Source organism: Danio rerio, chromosome 6 (assembly GCF_049306965.1).
Source record: "Danio rerio strain Tuebingen ecotype United States chromosome 6, GRCz12tu, whole genome shotgun sequence".
Classification (NCBI taxonomy): domain Eukaryota; kingdom Metazoa; phylum Chordata; class Actinopteri; order Cypriniformes; family Danionidae; genus Danio; species Danio rerio.
The window spans coordinates 26,797,219-26,823,233 of NC_133181.1; the positions used below are offsets into that span (position 1 = coordinate 26,797,219).

Consider the following 26,015-nt stretch of genomic DNA (forward strand, 5'->3'; position numbering starts at 1 on the left):
AGAAATGTACTAGCTCACATTTTGTTTGCCTATTATAAGGCTCCCTTTACTCCCTTCAGAGTCACACACTTAAATTAAATGACTGAAAATAACAATTTATTAAAAGAATTATAAAATATGCTGGAAAGGCTGGGAAACTAGTGTAAACCTTTATTTGCTCCGACTGAGCCAAATAAAGAGAAAGAACCTAATCTCCTACCACAGCTATGCTGATGACATTCATATCTAAGAAGCCTTACTGCCTAATGACTTCAGCCCCATTGACACCCTCTGCCAATGCATTGATGAAATTAACAATTGGATGTGCCAAAACTTTCTTCGGTTGAACATAGAGAAAACTGAAGTCATTGCATTTGGGAACAGAGATGAGGTTCTCAAGGTGAATGCGTATCTTGGCTTTATGGGTCAAACAACAAAAAATAAGGTCAAGAATCTTGATGTTATTCTTGAGTCAGATATGAGTTTCAGTAGTCATGTCAAAGCAGTAACTAAATCAGCATACTATCATCTCAAAAACGCTGCAAGTATTAATTGCTTTGTTTCCAGTGAAGACTAAGAGAAACTTCTTCAGGCTTTTATCAGCAGCAGGGTGGATTACTATAATGGACCCCTCACTGGCCTTTCCAAAAAAGACAGTCATACAGTTGTAACTCATCCAGAACACTGCGGCCAGGATTCTGACCAGAACCAGAAAATCGGAGCACATCACACCTGTACTCTAGGTCTTTACACTGGCTTCCAGTTACATCCAGAATGGATTTTAAAGTAATTTGACTTGCCTATAAATCACTAAATGGCCTAGGACCTCAAATCATTACAGATATGCTTACTGATTACAAAATTAACAGATCATTCAGACCTTTAGGATGATATAAACTAGAAATTCCAAGAGTTTAGTCAAAGCAGGGTGAATCGGCCTTCAGCTACTACGCTTCCTGCTGCTGGAATCAGCTTCCAGAAATGATCAGATGTACTCCAACATTAGGCACATTCAAATCAAGACTGAAAACACACCTGTTTAGCTGTGCCTTTGCTGAATTAGCATTGTGCTACATCCATCAGATCGCACTATTATGTCTTTCATTTCTTTTTCATTCTTTTATAACCTGTTTAACACATTTAAATCACTTTTATAATTTGCTTTTATTTTCTGATATTTGTCTCTTTTATTTCTGTTTATGTAAAGCACTATAAATTGCCATTGTGTATAAAATGTCCTATATAAATAAACTTGCCTTGCTTTGCTAACAACGTACATGGAAGCCATCCATAATTCATATCCCTAACTTTATAACCTTTAACCAACCACAAGTTGTTGTTTTTTGTAGCTATTTTGCAAGTGCCTCAGCTTGTAGGGGCTTTTTATATTTTATTGTTAAACCAATTAAGATGATGATTATTAGGTGATGATTATTATATGATGACTTATGTTCAGGATAATAATCAATTTCAGCACATTTTAAATGGACAACTCATGAGATCATATCTCTTCAGAAGATGTATATTAAACTAATAAAACTTACTTCTCTTAAAGCATTAGTGTTTGGGGAATAGAGTTTTAATGGACGAAGAAAAATCTTTCAGGCTTCATTAAAATATGTTTTTTAAATACGCATGAAAATCTTATGAGCTTGAACATTTTTAATATCTAAAAAATATTTCAGTCCTCTCAAGAAAAAAAAAAAAAGTGTTGTCACAATCACCAGTGAGCCTATGCAGATTGCTGGTACACACTGTATTACATAGAAATCCACCATTAAATGGACTACAAGATCCAGTCATGTACCACTCACACACCTGGCCTAGATCTTCATGATTGCAGACAGACACAGCTGAAGCTACTTATGAACTGATTACTAGGACTATTTAAACAGCACAAACACACACATTGTTGATGAGTCTTGTTGAACAGTTTTGTGAACATTAAGACATATTTTCCTTGCCTTGTTTTGCCATATTTTTGACCTTTGTTTTGTTTGTTTATTTATGTCTGCTTCCTGTCTTTTGACCATCCGCCTGTGTATTTGACTAAAACTTTGGATTTGCCTACATTTATCTGTTTGCTCCTGATTGTGACTGTTGCTTGTCTGACCATCTCTACATAATAAACCCTGCGTTTGGATCCTCACTCCCTGTTGTCAGTGTCAATTCACATTACAGTTGTAATATTCAAACTTAACATAATATGTAAAGATGGTTGGTTTATACTTCATGGTAATATTTAAAAACATGTTTGCAGCTTTCTAACAGTCTTATAAACCCACCACAAACAAAATATACTTGTTAAATCTAGTTAAATAGAGGTTAGAACATGTACAAGACATCTCTGATATGGACTTCTGTATTAACAGTTTCTGTAGAAAATGTTACGTCAGTGCCCTCCTACAAACACCCACCTGCCCACCTACACACACATACACACTCACTCACTCACTTACTCACTCTCTCTCTCCCTCTCTCTCTCTCTCTCTCTCTCTCTCTCTCTCTCTCACACACACACACACACAAACACAGTCAGCTTAGCTCTGTCCTGAGACATAATCAAAGTGTGCTGCAGGAGCAGATGGAGGACTCAGTCATGCATGCACGTCTCACATGCTGCAACCACATGCACCCCGCCAGCAAATTAAAGCCTACATTAAAGACTATTAGCATCCACAATTGTTTGGGGTGTATTAAAAATAGACTAAAACACCCATTTGTTTATTAACCACAGAAATACACCCGGCAGACCCTCTGATGCTGATCTGAACTCAATGAATATCATTACTGCTTGATAGTGAGTTAAAGGCTGTTCATGCACAGTTCAGGGAGCATGAAATCAATCCCTCTCCATCTTGACAGGGACATATGGAATTGCAAAATTACTTCCCATTCTATCTATATAAGTCATGATGATATAGATTTATTGATGTTATTTCTGCATGTCTATGAATATTTTTTAATATAATTTTTTTCACTTTTTTCATTTTTTATATTATTTATTATTTATTTTTCATTCATTCATTCATTCATTCAAATTAAATTATGTTATTAGGATCAGGGTTCTCACAACACGGTTAACTTCAAGTTTAAGGATCTTTCAAAGACTTTTCAGGTCTAACCCTCAAATTAAAGGACTTCAAGAGTGGACATATAAACAGATATGTATCAGCCGGCCACAAATAAAGACTCAGTAAGTGGACAAAACTAAAACAAGACCATTTCTTACATGTTAAACTTTTGTACAAGGTTATTTATTTATTTATTTTAAAACAATGTTTTAAATATTTATTTATTAATTCTATTTACTTATTTACTTTACAGGAATAATACATGTCCCCGTTTACTTAATTATATTGTCTGTTCTTGTTTTCCTTTTTCATGTATTGTATAATTGTTTATTCATTATTAATGTAATGGACAATGCTCTGGCAATACTGTGCAAGTCATGCCAATGAAGATCAATTGAATTTGAGTGGGCATCTTTCAATCAAGAGCAAGGTTACATAGAACACATTGAGTTACAAAGTGCAACGTAGGTGGATACGAAGCAAAAGTGAAACCTGGAGTTTTGGCTTTGGATTTAAATATCCCTTCAATAGTTCACACTTAGCTGATGATTGATTATAAAGCGTGTTTGGCATGCTGTCCCGAGAGAGAGCCCTGAGCTCATAAGATCCTCAAGCCTGGGGCTCCCTCCCGTTTGCAAGGCAAGAGGGGAGTTTTAGCTCTGGTAGATCTCGAGAACTCCTCTGCTGTAGTAGCACAGATAGTAATTGCTGTTAAGAGATGACTACTTACTAGAAGCATGTCTATGGTGCCGATTTGGATTAGTCAATTATCTTAAGCTGCATGTTTTTGGACTGTGGGAGGAAACTGGGGAACCCGGGGGAAACCCACATGAGCACAGGGAGAACGTGTAAACTCCGCACAGAAACGTCGGCTGGCTTGATAAGGACTAGAACCAGTGATATTCTTGCTGTGAGGCAACAGTGCTAACCACTGGGCCACCGTGCCACCCATCTAAGAAAGGAGGATGAGTAGGGGTGGGAGGGGGAATTCTTTACAACGAAGATGGCTGTTATTTGGAACTTAGGGTATTTATAGTGGCTTAGGAATCATCTGATTGGTGAATCATAAATTAAATAATGCGAGGCCGGCTGCAAGCAATCACAAGGACGTGATCCTCTCAAAATTAGTTTATAAATAAACTTCACTTAAAATGGTGCATTCATGTTTACCTAAAACTGTTTCAGTTCAAGTACAATGACATGATATGTCTTAAATCATGATCTCATGATCACTCATACATGGCACTGGCAGCTGTATCGCTTCAGAATGCATTCATTAACCTGAGCTTTTGGAGGTTACAAAACACAGGGATTATTCAATGCCATTCCGATAATGGAAAGAACTTCAATAGCATAGTATATATATATATATATATATATATATATATATATATATATATATATATATATATATATATATATATATATATATATATATATACACTGTTTTCTTGCTGATTTAACGTTTCAACTTGCATCAATCAAAATGACTAAAAATATTAAGTTAAACTTTGCATAACTTAAAAATGTCATTACATTGTTTAAATGGCTATTGAGCTATTGCTTTAGAGTACCAAAATTGTGCTTTTTTCAGATTTAACTCATGTAAATAGCATAATAAAAAGTCATTGTCTCCAAATATAAAGAAATGATTACACAATTTTAAGATATGCACAGTGCCTATGGTCATCACTAACTTTATGCAAACTTCATCTTCTCATGTATAACAGTAACAGATGAGGGCTGGAAGTGTTTGGTTCATGTTGTGGATGTTTTCGAGACCTCAAAACGTAGTCCACTTTGCCTGCTGAACTAAAGGATGAGGACTCAAATTGATGAGGTAAAATGGACACAACTGTTGCTGTGATGCTGATAAAGCTTCTGAAACTGAAATTCAGATATTGTAAAAATTCATTTTTTGTTGAGATGTATTTGTTTTTCAGGTCACGTCAGTCTAAACAGTTTGACAAATCAGAGCAAAGTAGGCTGTCAAAGAAGATTAAGAGGCCCTGTTAAAACCAGGTTTTAAGATGTGTCTTACAGTTCACATCTGGTGTTTAATATGTCTGTTTTGTCCACTTTTTTCTTGTCAACACACCAACAAATCAATGATGAAACACACAGTTTGGTAATAATATTTTTTTTTTAAATAAGACACAGTTAATACCTGAAGACATTTCTGAAGTAGTTAAGAGCCCCAGTGAGGGCCCCTGGCTGTGAGAGGGCATACAGGTATGCTTCAAGGTCTTCTGTGGTGAGCCAGCGGCCCTTACAACTGATGCCTGTGCTGCGGCTGGTGAATAGACTCTTCAGTGCCTGTGAAAACACATTAGTGAGCGATGAGAAAGCTGAATAAGCTGAGTCAGAGTTTACATATACATTTATTCATTTAACAGACGCTTTTATCCAAAGCAACTAACAAATGAGGGTAAAAGAATCACTAGAGAGCAGCAACATATAGATGCCACAACAAGTTTAAGTTAGTTCAGCAGGTTTCATTTATTCATTATTTTAATTGATTGAATCTTTGTACCTGAGTGTTTGTAGGAAAGTTTCTGGTGGATATAAAAGGAAAGAGGAAAGAGTGTGTTTCCTACATGTGGTTTCTACTCACCCGCACGAAGCACACTCAGAATTGCACAATGTTTTCTCAGAAATCTGGAATGTTTGTAAGGTGTCTGGTGCATACTGAGAGGGGAAAAAAACGGTGTGAATCGTATAGGTGGTTTGTCATGCCTACTCAATTACTCTTGAAGCATGCTCAGAATTGCACATTTCTCAGAAATATTAATTGTTTATAAGAAAGTGTCCAGTTCAAATACATAGGTAGTACTATTTCTTTTTGTACTTGACAACTAAATGCAGTTAAATATTGATCAAACAGATGCATCTTCATCTTCATTCTCTGGTCTTATTTTATATTAGGTGTACTTAGGGCCTTTCGAAATGGATAGAAATAGGAATTCGGTTATATGAACTAACCAGCAAAGTAATCTCCTGAGCACAACGTTTTCCCCAAGGCTCATTTTCCTGATTGCATTCGCATCAGCAATTGAAACAATTCAAAGTGACTTTAAGCAAAATCTTTTATGTGCAGCAGTAAACATGATTTGGGATAACAATATGCCATGATTGAAACTGGGTAACATTTTATTTTGATGTTCCATTTGAGTATTAGTAGACTGTCTGCTTAATATCTGTTGATACTGCTGCTAAACAGACATTTAACTGACTATAAGAAACTTTGCAAGTACATGTTAACTTACACTAACCCTAACCCCAACCTAAAAGTCTACTTATAATCTAATGAGAATTAGTTAGCATGTAGATGCAAGGTAACTTAAATTCAACAAACGGACCATCAAAATAAAGTGACATCTGAAAGTGTGTTTTTGATTTGGATTGTTTATTTTTATGATACCATAACATATAATTTATTTGATTAAAAGAGCAAACCAATTTTAAAAAGAATAAGAGATGTAATCTGCAACAATAATTTGCTTTGTATATGTTTATGACATATAACTTTTTTTAGGTACTGGGCAAGTATTTTTAAGGCATGAATACAAGAAGTAAAGAAGAGTTACCAAGTAGAATGCATGATATCAATGATATGATCAACACACTAACACTAGTGACTGAGCGTCACGAGCTGATTCATAATGACTCGGTTGTGTGTGTTAAAGACAGATGGATAAACTTGGCCTCATGATTGACTCTGTATTAGTAATTCAGACACAAACAGATTTATGCTGGGCAGAAAAGCTGATCAACGGATGTAGTATAAACCAAATACAAAGTTGAAATATGATCTATAAAATGTATATGCTTGACAGCTTTCATGTCCATCTTATTCACAGCACCATCACTTTTATTTTCTGATTCTGATCATTTAACCTTTTGTGAAGGTCAAATGAATGAAATAAACCAAAAGGATGGGTTATTACAACACTTGATGTTGATTTTATCAGTCAGCTCTGTGTTATCAGTACTCTGTATTATCAAATAGTCTTCACACTAGTATTGCTCAGTTTATATTTGTTTACATACAATTACTTAACAGTACGATATCTTTGAAAGTAATTTCATGCTGTATGTATATATATATATATATATATATATATATATATATATATATATATATATATATATATATATATATATATATATATATATATATATATATATATAAATTAACTGTAAATTATAAATTTTTTAAACCTTGTTAAACTTTCTTCTTATTAAAGTGTTAATTTGGCAGTTCATAAATACATTTAATAAAATAAAGGTGATTTTTGGTTTGTTTTTGACCATAGTAACTGTCAATTGCTTGCTGTCAATTTTCATCATTATGAATCTGTATACTGAATAAAAGAAAACATATTAAAAAACAAACAACTTTGTAACATATTAAATCGATCTTACCTTAAAATCATTGATGGAAAGCATTAGCTCTGGGAAATATGGCAACTGGAAGAAAAAGTAGTAACTTGACTTGAGCATCTGACTTGGGTGTCGAAGGGCATAATCTAGGCAAAGAAGAGAAAAATGGAGAGAGAAAAGTAAAAAAATGACAAATAATATATCTCGGTTTCAATTAATTAAAAGTAAAATGCAACTAAGATGATTTGTTTAAAAACATTCTTAATAATATGATTTTGTTTTGTTTTTGCATTACACGGATTTGGAAGTGTTTTTTGGAGAGCTATCCCTTTATCCATTGTAAAATGCCTTTGAGCAACACTTCTAAGCACATAGCTCATAGATAAAATGCCAATAAATGCTTAATAATGAAAGCATGCTTTTGAATTAATGAGTGAAATGATTGCTTCTTGGCAGTCTTCTTAAAATCATTTGTATTCTGGCGTGGTGCACTGTGCGGCTGACACACATTTTTGCTCCCGGGGACTACACTCAGAAAAGCTCATTTTCATTTTTAATTTTCATCGACAATTATGCTCTTCTGTTAGTGAATAAACCTAAACAAATGATAAACGTTTTTCAAGATAAAGCAAAAACAGACATTTTGTATATCGTCACCTTAGAATTACAAGGCTTTTTGTCAGATTATTGACATATTCTAACTAAATGACAACTTATTTACATTATGGGATGCTTTTTATAAATTGTTTACATTTTAAGACTGTAAAAATGACAACCAAAAATAAAAATTTTGTTGCTAATTACTCACCCTCATATTTTTTTTAATGCATTTTTGATGAAACTGGAGAGCTCCCTCACCCTCCATAGACAATGGTCCAAAGACATTAAAAGTTTATAGAAGGAACCAAAAACATTGTCAAATAGGCTGCAGACGGTCAGTCATTGGGTAATGTTGGGCCATTGGTGAGTATCTGGCAGGCTAGTTTGTTTGGTGTGTTCCATATTTTGTTTCTCATCAGGTTAACATTGAAGAGAGTCAGCCCAATTCAGATAGTAAAATCGGCATTTCTTCATTGGTGAAAGAGAGTGCTATAATTGGTTTTTTAGTAATGAATCAGAGAACAAGAGCAAAAACGGAAGTGACAAAACTAATCAAATGGTTCAAGTTAAGTTTATGGTTTGTAAATGCAAATGACAGGTTCTAGTTTTGTCGTGGTTTTTGGCTTTTCTCTTAATGAATCAAACTAAGTCTGGAGTTTAAAAAAAAAAAAAAAAAACAGAGACAGAACAAACCCATCTCAGTCTCTCCCCAGGACAAATCCAGAGTGTCTGTGTTCTTCAAAATATTTATACAGATTTTCTCTCCCCACTCTCATTGTAACTCTTTTCTCTTTACTGGGGGGTTCATCTTAAGGTGCTCACGTTATTCTGGGCCCTGTTCCCTACAATGCAAACAACTGTTTTCACATCAGAGTTCTCTCTTCATAGATTCAATCTCGTCTGAGTGTTTACATACATTGGCATGGTACATTAATGTCATAATATGTCACTCATTCTCTTGAAAGCCTCTTACAGTTATAACTTCATATGTGTGTTTTACATACACATTGTTTTACAAATAAACTCATTCTCCAGCAGTTCCAAACAATAATGACCTCACACCAGTTGTCACCTTTCTTCACAAAATACACCACCAGTTGTTGCCCTTTTTCCTCAAAATACATGTCTAAGCATTTCTAGGTGGTTATATAGGTAGACATCTTCATTGCAAACTTATAAAGAATAAAAAAAAATCTTCATTAGTTTCCCTTTGTAAAATGAGAAAACAGATAACTTCCCCTTGCACATGCTGAACGATACATCCTCTCATTCAGGTGCAAAATGTGTGCTGTCATTTCAGTCAGCTGTAGATCATTTGGTGTGTTTCAAGAGTTTGCACTTATATATTGTTTGACAACTGTTAGCAGGTTTGGCATGCTGTCCCGGGAGAGATCTCTGAGGTCGGAGATAGTTGAGCCCAGGGCTCCCGCCTGGTCCATTGAGCATGTGAGGGGACTACGAGATCTGGTGGTTCTTAAGAGCTCCCCGTAGTAAAGGAGGAAAGGAGGAGAAGGGGTAGATGGAGGGTTTCATTGGAAAACGAAGATAAGAGAGTAGTACTTATACTGAGTTTGGATTACTCTGATTTGCTAACTACTGAATGTAGATGGGTGGCCAGCTGCAGTCAATCATATCATGTGCTCCTCTCGAAGTTAGTTTGTGAAACTTCAGCTATGGGTAGCTTTTTTGGTCCGTATGGAACGGGACAGGGCTGATACAAAGCCATGCCTTAAGAGAAAGTTTTGTAAGCAAAAAAAAAAAAAAAAAAGAGTGCTTCACAAGCGAGGAAAAAGATCTGCAACATTTTCATATAAAGATGTCTGTGTGCTGCTGCGCATTCGTGAGTGTGTAATATGCAATGTGTATTGTGCACCCACCTAAAGGCATATCACTAGCACAATCTTAAAAAAAACTGCACCATTGACTTTACATTATATTCCACATTTCATATTATATTTCAATTTCCTCAAATAGCAATGCCAACAATCCACCTTAACACACCTTCTTTTTACATCAGCATGTGCACGGGCACATAAATAGGCACACATTCATTTGCTATTTAAACAACCTGGATTCGAAAATGATAGCTGTGCCTGCTGAAACTAGCAAAAAACACTTGTGTCGTGTAAATGATAGGGCTTATGAAATGTTTTGACAATGTTTTTAGTTCTGTACTTTTCTGTACTTTGAACATCTCAGGAGCGTTGAAGTCTTTTGAGGATGATGGAACGCTCCAATCTCATCAAAAATATCTTAATTTGTCTTCTGAAGATGAACTAAAGATCTAAAGGGATTGGTATGACTTGAGGGTGAGTAACTAATAACAGAATTTTCATTTTCTTTGGGTGAACAACCTTTTAATGTTTTTTCTTTATGATAAAACTGATATCCCAGCTAGCAAAATTTATGTGGCTCCGTTCCTGTTTGCCAGATCTGGGCCACAATTAAGCCATAGCAATATCACATTTCAGCCAGACTTTAACCAAATGAATACTATTCTGGGCCACAGTTTGCTTTTATTCTGGCCCAGATCCAGCCCACACCAGACACTTACATCTGAACCACAAACTGAATGGAATTATTGCTCTAGGGTGGTCCGCTCCTGTTTGACAGATCTGGGCCAAAAATAAGCCAAAGCAAAACCACATATCAGCCAGATTTCAACCAAATGAACCAGAACTGACCCTATTCTGGCCCAAATCTGGCCTACACTTTACACTTGCTGGATGTGGCAAAGTACAAAATTCCCAGCATGCACTGCAGCATGAATACATTCTATATGCTACAGTTTTCAGTCTTTGCTGTTAATTCTGCTGTTTATGTTGACGTTGATTTTGTCACTTTTAGCATCCTTTTTGTGATGTTTGTGGGTTTTGTTTATTTTGTTAATTGCCACTGTTGTTGAGGTTCATACGCTGATTATTGAAGTCTCTGTGAGCAGAAGTTGAACCATAGAACTTTTTTTAGCTTATAAAACCTTCATAACTCGGTGGCATGTGCAAGCATGTTATTACAATACTTCTAATAATGGATTAAACATTGGTTAACATCAGTGAATTATGTTTTTTCATCACAGGTTGTGCCTCACTCAATTTTATTATTATTTATTTAATTATATATATTTTTTACTTAGCTGTAATGAATAAACTTTTTAAGCAAAGTTCTTAAAAGTTACAGCAGCCCAAAAGAAAATTTATATTAAAAAGTTCAGGGCTATTTTGCCAACTTTGGCCTACATTTGTCCTCCATCATTTGGGCCAAATTTATATTTTTCCACATGGGCCACATTAGGCTTACATTCACATTACATTTTGCCATACGTGACAAATCTTTGCCTTAAATGGTCCATATATGAATTTGAATCTTTGGCCCCCTTTTGCTATTGTACATGTGCATGGGCCACTTCAGGCTCACATTTATTTTGTCTGGGCCAAAGGAATACCACCAGTGCCGCATAACTGCCTAAAGTGGCCCACATTCATATGCTATCTTTGATAAGCCAAACTCTATTATATTGCAGTTAGTTTTTATTATCAGTCTTTAACAGTATTTTTCTTGCAGTGTTGTTTCTAGGCAATGGATGTTTCAGTAATAAGATCTATTTGTAAAAGAACATTGAATCAGATGGTTCATAAAACATGCAAAAGATTGTTAAAACTGAAGAAACCCCATTTAGCTGAGACAAATTCCAAATGAACAAGATAGTCATGTACGTGTCACTCTTGGCGGGTACTAAGTGTTATTATAAGAGGGTACCGTGTCTCTGCCAGAAGCCCACATGTAATTACCTGCTCCTCCAGGCTGGTGCACACCAGACAGATGGAGGGCAAAGCCCCATTATTCTCTGAGCCTAACCACAATATTTCACTGTGAATGATGCAGGTCATACTAATGAGCCCTAAAACCAAACCAGAGCCTTCGGGGCTGATATGATAGGACAGGTCTGATTGTCAGATGTATGGGGCACTTACCAGTGAATACACAGGGGTGAGGGCTGTTTAGCACTATGAGTTTTGTCACCATTTCTGGGTAGTGAATTGCACAGAGCCATGCGATGATGCCACCCCAGTCATGGCCCACGAGAAAACATCTGTTGTATCCTGAGGAAAGGATCAGATGGAGGATGCTAAAATGTTTGTGTCTGAGTTATGTATGTATACCTCAAAACAAATAGAGTAAGTGAGAAACAAGACAGCAAGTGATAGCAAAAACAGTATACAGTCATATTTTACAAATAAGCACAGGCCAATGTGTTCTTGCCTAACAATCATAATCACAACACATATTAAATAGAAAATGTGGTCAAACTGTCCATCTTCATGTTCATTTTTATGTAGTATTTCAAGCTTTCATGTTTCCTTTGTTTTATTCATTAAAAATGTTTCCATAGTAACTGGTTATGTTGTTCAACTGTCTCTCATTTAGTTTACTTTACTTTCTTTATTGTCCACAAGTGGAAATTTATCTTTGGCTTCACCACACAAAACGGAAATATGGCTATTATTTATGTGATCTTTGTCATTCATAACTGAATGTAGACAGACAGTTAAGTGTGAATGTGTGCATGTTTTCGAATGAAATAGAAGTTGAAAATAAAATTTTATCTGCAAGTAGTTTAAATTGGTTTCAAAAAGTACTTTAGTTGTTCTACTTTCTGTTGTTTGTTCATATTAAATAATTTATGTAAACAAAAAGAACCATTACCAGCCCATTTATTTTAAATTCTTTATTCAATTCCCAGAAAGTCTTTGTTATAGCCACTAACACAGTCAGTTTATCTTAAATAACATTTAATTATACGTTACAGTGATGTAACTAAAATCCGAAAAGTTTTTCTTTCCATTAAAAAATTTGTTTGAAGTGTTAACACTAGCAAAACAATTCTCGTTCACACACATCTGTGCAAATGATTAAAAACTTAGTAGCTGGCGATGTCACATTTGTTTACAAACAAATGTATTTATTTATTTATTTATTTATTTATTTATTCATTCATTCGTTTATTTATCTGTTTATTTAAGAAATATTCACATCTGGTGTTCCAATTTGAACGTCAAAATGTTTATTCAAATTGGAACTGTGGCATGCTATTTTAAAAATACAAGTTTGAATACAGCTTGCATCATTTTCTAATCTTAAAGGGCCAATAAAGATTTCTTTATTTTTAGTTTATGCTTTTTCTTTTTTCATTACCCTGTGGTTCCTTATTGTGCTACATTTCTAGTACATCTGACCTGTGAATCCAGCTCATGTAATATATGTAATCAAGCAGGACATTTAGCAAATGCAGTCAGTGTGGTGATTTTAAAACAACAAAGAAAATGTCTGACATGCTTTTATTTGTATGCTTCAAATTGTTAGCCTGGGGTGCGTTTCCCAAACAAGGACATACAGTAAATCGCTGCTGAACTATCATAGTACGATGCATCGTTCGGGAAAAGAACGATGTAGTGAAGAGTGTTTACCAAAACCGTAGTGGTTCTGTTGCAGATCTATCATTTTAAACACGTTAGTTATAACGTAAAACATCCATAATGATACTCTAAACAGGGTGGAGTAACAACTTCTTTGGAGAAGAACCCTATCATTTCTTTTTGCAAATTATATTGTTTAACACGCATTTAAAAAATAAAATCCAATATTGGTTTTGTTAAAAACATGCACTCATTTTTCATATTAATTAAATTATTTGTAAATGGCACATATAGAGCCTTTGCTTCCTTTACATATATTATTGAGAATATTCCACATTCTATTCTAAAACATAAAATCACTTACAAAAGCTAACATTTATTCTAATATCATATATAAATCATATAAATAAATAAATAAATAAATAAATAAATAAATAAATAAGGAGGCTATTTATTAAGAAATGAAATTTAATATTTACTTGTCAGAAAACTAATCCTACTTTAATAATAATAATAATAATAATAATAATAATAATAATAATAATGATTAGGATAATGATTATTATTTTTTTATTATTATTATAGTAGGATATTATTTATTTATTTATTTATTTATTTATTTATTTATTTTATTTAAGTCTACTTTTACAGTTTGACACATGCAAACCACTGCAGAAATGTTCTAACCAACAGGCTCATGTCATATACATAAAAGATACTTAATGCTATGTTTTTTTTATTTTCACAAGCTTTGGAGACGTAACGTAAATTCCACTTTTGAATAATATGTCACCTATAGCTTTCGTCATGAGCCACGGCTGTGTTCAAAATACCATTAATGTTTTCAAATCGCACTTGTAAACATGAAGATCACTAAAACTGAAATGTAAAAATACTTTAAAAGCAAATTAGACTTAAGAGAGATTACTTTAATGCTTTTTTAAAATTATTCCAAGTTTAAATATTAGAATGTTCTAAATAAATAGGGCATAGAGGGGGTAACTGGGAAAAGAACACAGCCAGGAACTATGCTTCTAACTACAGCTCCAGAGGTGTAGTTGCAAGCATACAAGTTTGTGATGCAGTTTGCAAATGTTCATTAAATGACAGATTTGGGAAACAACAAATCAGTGAACTAAGTTTGTAATGACAGAACTTGAAACTTTAGTTGGCTAACGATGGTTTTCGGAAACGCAGCCCTGGTTTGTATATGTAGCCTCCATGTATGTCTTTAATCATTCTCTCCTATGGTCAAACCATTTTTTCAAGATGTTTAGAACAATGTCTTTATCAGTAACTTTATAGTTATCATGATTTATGTGATCAGCTCTTAGTCATAGACCATTTCTTAATTCATGGCTACAATATTTAGTTTGTTTCCATATATTTCTATGTAATCTCAAATAATCATTTCATTTTTAACAATATAAAACAGACGGCAATGATATTGTTGGTTGGAGGATCCTTTGCAAAATGTTTGTGTCTTTATATATATATATATATACATTCTATTTTTGTAATAATATCACACTGCAGTTCATTTAGTGTCATATCAAGGACTGACTAAGGATGAATGACACCGTTGCTGTGAGGCAGGGTGAATGTTTCCATTGTCTGCAATAGACTGATTCCAATGTCAAGGAGCTGAGGCCCTGGAGCAAGACATCATCATGAATCCTAATAACATGTCATTGACGGCCTGTCATAATACAGCACCAGTCACTTACGCAGCGAGCAGACAGATGGGTTTACTTTTAACATGATACCATATATATGTTATGGAATCTCACTATAACCCAGCTTAACTAATGACAGTGTATTGGAAATCGAGAAAGTAGAAATACTTTATTTTTAAGCAGCTTAAACTGGCAATATGTATCTTAAAAAGCCAAGGACATCTGCAAACATATACTTCAAATTAGTTTAACACCACTATTGTTTGTTTTATTGAAGAAAAATTTTTACCATACATCAATGATCAGAAACAACATGCACCACTTACACATATGCAGACTTATCAGGCTAAACAAATTATGATATTCCAAATATCCACATATGCATATAATTACCCAACATTAATAAATTAAATGTATTGACCTGCATTTTCAGAAACCTGGGAAAAAACAATTAAACTGTATAATATATATAAAAAAAATCACAGGAGGGCTAATCATTTTGCCTTCAACTGTATGTATATATATACATATATATATATATATATATATATATATATATATATATATATATATATATATATATATATATATATATATATATATTTCATTTTTACAGCATATTGTATTTCTATATAGTATTCATCTACTATTGCACTTCATTCACACTGTATAAAGAGCTCAGCAACTGTGTGTTTTGAAATCTACAGACAGTTCATTAGGCTTCATTTTAAGCAGCCCAAACTGATGTCAACACGTGTCTAAAAAAGCCAAGGGCATCTGAATGGGTCACCTTCACATTACAGACTATTGGGAGGAGCACTACATTAGCATTCACCACTACAACAGCCTTATCAAAAGCTCCAGACAGGCTGGGATGTGGAAATGGAAATAGGGCTGAGATAATGGAGCCAGTCTGTTCTTACCCAGATACTCCACAATGTCCTTGATGTCGGTGACAAGGTAGTCCAGTCTGTAGCTCTCAGTGGACGAGGGCAGGTCAGACTCACCGTAGCCTCGCATATCCACTGCTACCACGCGAAACTCACTCTTAAATTCCCTGAGCTGGTGACGCCATGAGAACCTAACAAAAAAATCAATTAAAGAAATAAGGGATAAAGATTTAAGATGATTTCAACAGGGTACTGGTATAAATAACTGAATATGTTTGCTACTCATTTTAGACATCAGTCATTCCTCAGTTTGCTTTTTACATTTACATTTTGTTTTATAAAATAGTAAATAACTATGGAGTTAAAAATATTCCAAAACAATTTGAATTGTGTTAATTTGAATTATTGACAATAACTTTAGGGGTTTTCACCTTTATTTTATAAGACAGTAGAGAAAATTGACAGGAAAGCATGGGGAGCAGAGAGAGAAGGATCGGCGTAGGACCGCAAGGCGGAATCAAACTCAGGTCAACGTACTAACCACTACACCACTAGCGCCGACACAATTGTAATTTAATAAATCAGATTTTTTTATATGCCATTAAAGGTTTTTTTAATTTGAATTTTGTTTTATTAGAATTTTTAAATTTGAATTTAAATTTCATAAATTGAATATTGAACATCTGAAATTGAAGACAACTAAATTTTTTCAGGCTGAATTTTTTAGATGTATTTTTAAACTTTTTTGTGTTTTGTGTTTTGTGTTTTAAATTCACAGACTGCAGAGATCTAGTTTGTAAAAATACAGTTTCAAGTTTTCAAGATGAAGAAATTCAGAACATCAAATTCTAAACCAGAAATTCAGATCGTCAAATTCAGATTCAGCAGAAAGTATGTCAGGGGTCATCAACAGGGCAGAGTAGACGATCGGACAACGGCTAGACGACGGGTGCTGGGAGTTTGTGAAAGCATATAAAAGTAATAATAAATATATAAATAGCAAATTTCAATTTTATACACTATTATTCAAAAGGTTGCAGTCACTACAAATATTTAATATTTTAATAAATTAATAATCTTTAAGGTATTTCTATTTCAAATCAATTTTAATTTCAGACTTAACAGTAGGCTATTTTTGTCATTGATCTACAGTTATAATCAACTCATGTTTATAGAAAAGTTAGTAATAAACATTTATACAGAAGTATTTATGTGTATAAAGCAACTGTTTTGTGAGAAGTGCTTCTCATATGATTTGTAAACGACCTGTACAGCTTTACTGTAGACATTTTCTCAAGCGAAAATTACGTCTACTGAAACCTTCTGTCATACACCACGCCCACCAAAAGGGTACCTTGGTAGTGGAAATGCAAGCCTGATAAAGGTGACCCGTACCGACCTGAACCATACCGTACTGTACCAGTCAGTGAAAACGAGCCATTTGATACTTAGCATCCTTACAATCCTTTTTCTCATTGCCTAATATGATTATTTGTATCAGTATTTAATCTTGAAATGATTTTGACTAATGAATAAAGTTAAGAAATTGCTTAATATAAGAACGTTCAGTGCATTTACCTATTATGTAACTATTTTCAGGAGCAATCAAACCAGTTCAGAGGTCATGGAGACTTCATGAGTGGAACTGAAGGGCTTGATGATTGAAAACAACTCCTTTCCTGTGTGTTAATACTGTCTAAAGTGATTTTGAAATTATTATTATGTGTTAATTCTGTTTAAAATGATTTTCCTTTTATTCAAGATAGACTTTGTGTTGTGAAAATATAGCAGCCTGAATGTAGATTATACCAGTTTTTAACCAGTTTTGATATAGATGGCTGAGAGTATCAGCCTTGCGTAAGAAACAGATTGCACTTTGAGTGTGTGTGTGTGTGTTCTATTCGATTGTGGATCCTTTCACAAGTCTGGGGTCAGCTTTTAACAGCTTAGTGGATGCCTGACGTTTATATGCTCGAGATATTGAGATATCGTTCCAAATTGTACACATTGCACCCACGAGGAAATTTTCCTAGTCTATCTGTGTTTAACTATCAGGTTATAACACCTATATGTATGACACAGTTAATGACATTATGTAAGAGTAAAATTGTTGTTGATGTATGATTGTAAGCAGAGTGGCCTACAAACTCAGACGAGTGTTGAAGCTGGAAACTGCAAATTATCTCCAGTAAACTTTATTTATTTGACTCTTTGACTCTCTCTCTCTTCTTCATCTGACAGACTGGTCATTTTTGGGTGCAATCTGTAAATTATCCCTACTATATTCCATAAATATTCCAACAATGTTAAAACAACATATACCTTGCTTTGAAAATAGGCTCATTTTCACTTGAGTTTAACCCATTTTGAATTCATTCAACTGATCTCTGGGTGTAGTGGAAGCACTTTTAGCTTAGCTTAGCATAGATTATTGAATTAGATTAGACCATTACCATTTCATTAAAAAATTACCACAGAGTTTAGATCATTTTTGCAGTGTCTGAAATTAGGCCTCACACAGGACCAAGCCTTATTTGCAGATCCAGTTAGAATCTGCATAATATTACTGTGTCTAATGCAGCCATAGTTGGACATTTCATAGGCTTATCAGCTTAGAAAAAAGCATCTTTTGGTTTTCCATTAGTCAATATCACTACAGAAGAGTCAAACTTTAAATAGAAAAATTATTTAAACTTTTTTGTCATTTTTGAGCGAGATGCTAATGGTCTAATCTGATTCAATTATCTATGCTAAGCTAAGCTAAAAGTGCTCCCACCAAACTTGAATGGATTAAATAAATGCTTAAACACATCTGTTTAACTATAGAGATGTTGTAAAAAATAGCAAAGTGAAGTGTTCCAATAAAATGGAGAGCTTAGTTTATTATTTTCTTAATTGTTTTTTTAAAAAAGGGAAATATTTAGATAATGTGGACACCAGTTGTAACCATATTGGCCAATTGCTAGCACTTTAATAGCATTGAAACAGCTGAATGAATATGATTATTAATAAATGTAAACATCATATAACTATGTTAACACATAATTGATTCAGTTGAATTATAATAGCACACTGGTAAAACTCCCTATTTGCCAATTGAGCCTTTAAAGGTTGTTAAAAAAAATAGAAAGCTGAAAAAAGCAGAAGTCAGCTTGAGTATGATTTTGTTGAGTCAGTTGCAGCAGAAGCTCCCAGGACCCAAACCCAATATGCTAGAATATAAATGAGCTCGAAATTAATGTGCACACACACACATATCCTTTACTCGAACCTTCGTGTTTCCCTTTTGCTCAGCAGTGAGCGAAACCATTGACTTGAATGCACCAAACTAAAGTGGAGCAGAAGTCAGAGGAAAGGGGCGTCCTCCAGGTCTCCTCTACACTCGTTCAAGGGTTCATCACTGATTCTGGAGCAGTAGATTGGCCAGTGAAGCAGAAAGAAGCCATGCCACATTAATTAGGCACAGCCCTGTCCTGACCGCAGCTCTGCAGTCTGGCAGCTCACTGAAACGACAGCTTCACACTAGTCCCGGGACAGTCTGAATGTCACCACAGTCCGTATCACATTTCAGAACAGTAATACAATATACAGGCAATTTTAATTATCTTAACAATTATACAGCACCTCTAAAGAGGATTGTGAACTGACACTTGCCAGGTAATAACTGCTAGTAAAAACATTTTTATTATTTTTTTTTATCTTTGTAATTAATTCTAAAAATGCTTTAGCATGTAATTAAGTTGAACATGAACATAAACATGCTATGACAGCACCTGATAAAGGGAATAAGCTGAAGAAAAGAAAGTGAGAGAGTGAGTGAGTAATCTGTTGGGCAGCTATTGATGTATTCACATTAGCAGCTAAGAACTGCACAACATGCGTTTTCCACAGGTTTTCTAACAGAATGGATACTCATTTAAAATTTAAAGGGAACCGATGATGAAAATCATATTTTGTAAGCTGTTTGGACAGAACTGTGTCCAGGTATAGTGTGTCCACAGGATCCAAAATCCCTCTCATTTTGATGCCCACTGCAACGTGACAAAGGAGTGCAGTTTCCCTGACCACCCATTTGATTGACAGATGGGTATTAACATGTCTCCATAGTAGTGCGTATAATCGTGTCCACAAGACAGGACATGAGCAAAGCAACTGGGAATAAAAGATCTGTTCAGCTCTCTGTGATCATCTGCACCTCAAGAGTGAGTTTTACAAGTTTAACACATTTTTAAAACAGTGGATATACATGTTATAAATACAGTAAAATTGCTACGTAATTCATCACCTCAGCCGCATGTCAGTACAATTATAAAAATGATGCTTCAAATCCAGTTTCAGGTGAATTGGGTTTATTTTGTACATTAACATAATGAATAACAATACAGCAGTGGATATTAATGTGTATGCAGTCACATTTGTCGTGCAAAAACTGTGCAAAGCAAAACGTGTGTGTGGGTTGTGTGCACACATGCATGCACACAAACTTTATAATGACATTGTGTGTGACTCATCGTTGCAGAAAGGCTTGAATTAAGTCCACAACAAATATATCAAATAACTGTTGGGGAAGGCCTTACTGTAATTAGGGGATCTGCTTTATTCTTGCCTGTCACTGTGCTATTTATCTATGTGAAGGCTACATGAGCGATCTCTGTGGCTCTGACACACATGTGGAAATGGTGGGCAGGGAGAACCAGCTCATTTGCATTAAAGCCACAGGCAACAAAAAACAGTTTCAATGTCTTATCAGCTCAAATTTCACAGATTTAAAAAGGTATAATAAATAATCTGATGGGTGTTTTGAGCTAAAACTTTACAAACTCATTCTGGAGACACCAAAGACTTATCTTAAATCTTGAAAAAGGGCTAAAATTGGTGCCCTTTAATAGTGATTTTAGAAAAGAAAAATATAAACATTAGTTTTGTAATCTTACAGTAAAAATAATAATAACAATAATAATAAATATTTGTTTAGTTTTTATAAACTTGATTAATATTAGTACATTTTTTTATACATTTAAATTATTATTATTATTTTATTATTATTAATATTAGTAGTAGTAATATTGTTATGATAATTTACATTTATTATATTAAAGTTAAACAAACAAACATTTGTATTGATACAACAAATAAACGGCTGTCGTGAAAATAACTATGACTGAAAAACTTCTCAAGTAACCACCCATTGCAATCAATAAAACTTATTTGATTATATGATTTTTTTTTTACATAATTTAAGATTGTTTATGATAAATTACTATATTTTTTTTTAACACCTAATGAAAAAAATGTCAGCCTTATTTACATAGTTATATAGCCATAATGTTTGAAGCTTTATTCTAAATTCTTTCATGAATGCTTACTGTTACAGGCTTATATCAACTGATAATCTTTTGTAAATAAAAAAAAACAAGTTTAAGAAAATGTGTAAACAAATTTGCAAACATGCCTACATGAATGTGTTCAAAACATTTTTTTTTAAATGTTCGAAGTTTTACAAATATTACTTTTGTAATCTTTCTGTTTAAATAATAATAATAATCATGTGTTCAATTTATTTTGATCAATTTTATTAAATAATAGCAAACTGTTATTATATGCATTACAATTATTAATTATTAGTATTATTAGAACTTTTAAATGTATAATATTATAGTTAAACAAACAAACAAACATTTTGATGTTACAACAAATAAACTGCTATCATGAATATATTTATGACTGAAAATGAAGTTCAGATGCAAAAACCTCAAAGCGCCTTCTAAAATTTTCTTCTGAAATTACTATTTTTTTCTCAGTCGCCTGTATTTATTTTGAGTTATTTTACATAAAATACAATTAAAATAATATATTCGTTGCCATACAAGTTAAATTACTGGACCAGCACACAGGAGTCTAAGAAATTAATTTTCATTTTAGAAGACTATTTCTGAGATTTTTTCTTTTGCATCTGAACTCTTTAAATGTTCAAGTCACCACCCATTGTATTGGTATAATTTACTGAGAATTATTAGATTATATCATTTTATTTCATATAATATTCATTTAATATTTGATAAATTTAGGGGAAAAAATTATCAAATTTTTATCTGTGGATTTGCCTACAAAAATCTTCATACATTAATGTGTTGGAAAAAAAGAGAGAATACATGAATAGGTTTGTCTGACATTATCTTTGACTTCATGTGTAGAATATGGACTGATTCCACAACAACCTAATTGTGATCTTTGCCTGGCATCATCCCAAGTGTTTGTGTATGCGAGTGTGTTTAAGTCTCACCAAAACTCTGGGAATCCATGCAGAAACAGCATAAGCGGTTTGCCTCGTTCCCCAGCAGCAACATAGTGAAATCGGAGTCCAGACTCCTAAAAGCATACAAAGACCAGAGGCAGTCACTGTAAACTGAGAATATGATAAACGCAGCCCAGTCTCTTTAATCACACAGGCCTGTCCATCCTGATGTAAAATCCATTCTCACATCACTCTCTGTTTGATAGAGCTATAAAATAAGACTTCTGTCCGCAGGCTTCAGCTGATATTAAAGCAATATCTTCCACTGACATTTACGGGGGAAATTCATACGCAGTTAAACGACAGCCTTGCATCAAATCGCATGTGATACTATCCTCGGGTTATATGGCTACTTCAAGTACTTTTTTTTTTTGAATCCAAACACAATAAAAAGATATCTCACAAAATACATAATCACAGATTATAAACAAGCTCTTAGATATTATTATACTTAATTAAATACACATAAAATAATTTATTCATAAATCCAATATGTTAGGATTCTGGTTATATTATACATTTTTGTTCACCTCTAAAACAATTTCTGGAGGGCAACAGCTCTGCACAGATTAGCTCCAACCACCTCCAACTCACACCTGCTTAATAGTCGCTAGTAGTCTTGAACACCTTGATTAGTTGGATCAGCTGTGTTTGATTAGGGTTAGAGCAAAACTGTGCAGAGCTGCAGCTCTCCAGAAATCCAGTTTGAGATCTATGCCTTAAAGGGACAGTTCAAGCAGTAATGAAATGGTTCACAGTACTACATACTCACTCACAAGTGGTTTAAATGTTTAAAATGCAGATATTCTGAAGAAATTCAGTAATCATTGACATCCATAGTAGAAAAAAAAAATTAGAAGTCACATGTTACAGATTTCTAGCTATTTTTTTTTTTAATATCTTCTTTTATGTTCAACAGAAAAAAAAGGCAAGCAGGTTTGGGACAAGCTGAATCAATTATGACAGAATTTTCAGTTTTGGGTGAACTATCCCTTCAAACATATGTCCCAAACTCAATTCCTAGAGGGTAAAGTCTAGATCGGATATGCAACTGGCAGGAAGTGTGATTTGCATATCTATAGCAGCATGTCTATAACAATAATCAATATTTTTACAGTAACGTGACAGTTGGGTTTAGGGTTGGGGTAGGCATTCAAAACAATTTATTGGGTAATTCAAAAGATAGCATGAATAATACTTGGTACAACTACTGTTTTTACATTACTGTGATGGTTAGGTTTAGGGTTGGGGTGGGCAATAGACGTTAATAAAATACAATAAATGGTAAATTTAAATAAATAATACAAATGATTCTCGCTAACTCTTACCCGCAACCGTATCTGATCTAGCAACAACCTTCCTGCAGAACAGTTTATCTCCAACCCCATTCTAACACAGCAGATCCAACTGATTAAGGGGTTCAAGAGTAGTCTTGAACACCTTGATTAGTTGGATCAGGCGTGTCTGCTTAGGTTTGGAGCAAAAGTGTACAGAGCAGTGGCCTTCCACGAATTGAGTTTGAGACCTATGCTTTAAAACAACAAGGTCAATTGCCATATTACTTTTACATAAAGGTCATAGGTTAATATCAGATTTTAGTTTTTAGACCCAGTCCCTTAATGTTAATGTCTACAGGCCAATTCTTAGTTTTTTTCCCCCCTAAATGTCCTTATATCTAAAGTTACTAAAGGGTTATGAACTTTGAAACCAAACTTAAAGTAGCTGTTTTCAAGTCTAAGACTTTAAAAGATGCTTCTTTTTTAGAATAAGCGGCAGAATCAGAATGCCTGATGTCTTAGCACTTTGTTAAAAGCTCTGCATGTCTATTTACACATCACAGCTATCTTGAGACTGCCAAATGAACAGTTTTTAGCACCTACAGCGTGGAAGGTGAAGTCCGGGCTACAAATATTGTTTTGTGGGAAGCTGATCAGTCGCTGTCCACCCAAATAGTGCTGAAATGAGGTTTGAGTGGTGGACACTATACATTTTTCCAAAAAAAAGGAAAACTTATCATCAAAGAAATAGTTCCTGTAAAAAAATCTAATTAAAACATAAATCTGATTTTCTTTTTTATGATTGGAACAATTTTTTTGACATTTACTGTATAATAATAAAATACAAATAAATAAATAGGTATACATTAATTCATTATGTCTTCTTTTATATTCAACAGAAAAAAAAGTGATATGATTTGGAATGGCATGATGAATGCTAAAAATAAACGTTAACAATATAAAAACATCATAGAAGTATGACAATAAAGAACCTGCATTTTAAAGATTAAAGGGTAAGTAAATAAAAATGTTCACTTCGCTTTCACATCAATGGCATTAGTTCAGCCTGAGACTTTTGTTTTTTTTTTCTTTTGTACTTTATTGAAATAAAATGAAATGAAGCTGTATGATCTTAAAACAATATGTCATCAAACCGTTTATAATTTACCAAACTATTTCTTTTTATGCATAGTTTTCAATTTTGTAAAAATAAACAAATAATAATAATAATAATAATAATAATTATTATTATTATTATAAAATAAATAAATAAAAATGTTCGTTGTTGTTGTTTTCAGTTTTTTTCTGAGACTGTAAACTTCCTGTTTCAAAGAAATAAAACTGAGAACTCCTAAGCTAACACCATCTGAGCAAATACATCCTTTGGGGAAAATCGAAGGGCAAAATCCTGTTTTCAAACATTGTCAAGCAATTTCTTACCTTGATTCTAACATAACAGTGGGTTCCCAAGGACGTGTCATTCAGGCACGAGGGGGGAATCTCACGAACCGTCCACTGAAAGGTTGTTGACGGTCGCAGGATGATATTCCAGCCAAGTTTGATCAGCGCTACGCCCGTGCATAACGCGCAGTAACCGTAGATGAGAGACCAGTATCCCATCACTCTGATCTTCAGCGTCAGCCCGACTGTCAACAACAGCAAGTTATGGAGCAGTCTCGCCATCTTTACATTACTGCGGGGATACGCTTGTTGATCACGGCTTCTATTGATCTGTTTACGCCTGCTTCTTAAGAACGGCGCGCATCATAATAGCCCCGACGCATCGTCACGAGCGCATCCCGACCGGGGAGGATCCCTGTGTAGACGGTACGGAGTCGCGCTTACGTATGAAGGGAGAGATGCTCAGTCCCAAAGGTGTTCACACTTTGGACTGAACCATTACACCCCGTAAACACTGACAGAACTAAACGGCTCGTTTTGAATGCTGTCTGGGCCCACCGCGCACCGACGCGCGAGCTCACAGACTGTCCGCGCGCAGACTTCTGGACTCTCGTGAACGCTCCCGGTTATATTATGATGAGCCACCGGAGCATTGTTTGGAATGGGTGAGGTCTCGTTTTTGGCGCGCTAGCGGGTATATCATATTTTACAATGGATACAATAAAAAAAAAATGCTGGCTTGGTGCAAAAGCGTGATTGATTTCTAGACAACAATGAGATCTTGTAAGACCCGCCCAATAGGCTATTATAAATTCATCACATTATAAAAATGTTCTTGTGGCTGTCATGCATAGTTTGCAACATTATTGTTAAGAGCAGTTAAAATAACTTTTGGACTTGTAATTCTTATTCATTATTGTCGTGAAATATTTAGTATTAGCATATGATTGTATTAAATTAATCACAGTAAATTTACTTCATTTTAGCATATTTCTAACCCACATTCATACATTTAATATGCCATTT

General features: G+C 34.2%; 1 protein-coding gene across 1 annotated transcript in view; it reads right to left on the minus strand.

Annotated features, from left to right (window-relative positions):
* The window catches only part of ephx4 (epoxide hydrolase 4), a 29,570-nt gene extending 3,977 nt beyond the window's left edge, over nt 1–25,593 (minus strand). The window contains exons 1-6 of the mRNA XM_021474092.3: nt 25,029–25,593; nt 22,300–22,385; nt 16,050–16,207; nt 12,008–12,136; nt 7,479–7,582; nt 5,221–5,369 (exon numbers count right to left, since the gene is read on the minus strand). Of these exons, the coding sequence (XP_021329767.1) occupies nt 5,221–5,369; nt 7,479–7,582; nt 12,008–12,136; nt 16,050–16,207; nt 22,300–22,385; nt 25,029–25,271 (869 nt within the window). The 5' untranslated portion in view covers nt 25,272–25,593. The remainder of the gene's footprint in view (nt 1–5,220; nt 5,370–7,478; nt 7,583–12,007; nt 12,137–16,049; nt 16,208–22,299; nt 22,386–25,028) is intronic.
* Nucleotides 25,594–26,015: the final 422 nt, after the last annotated feature.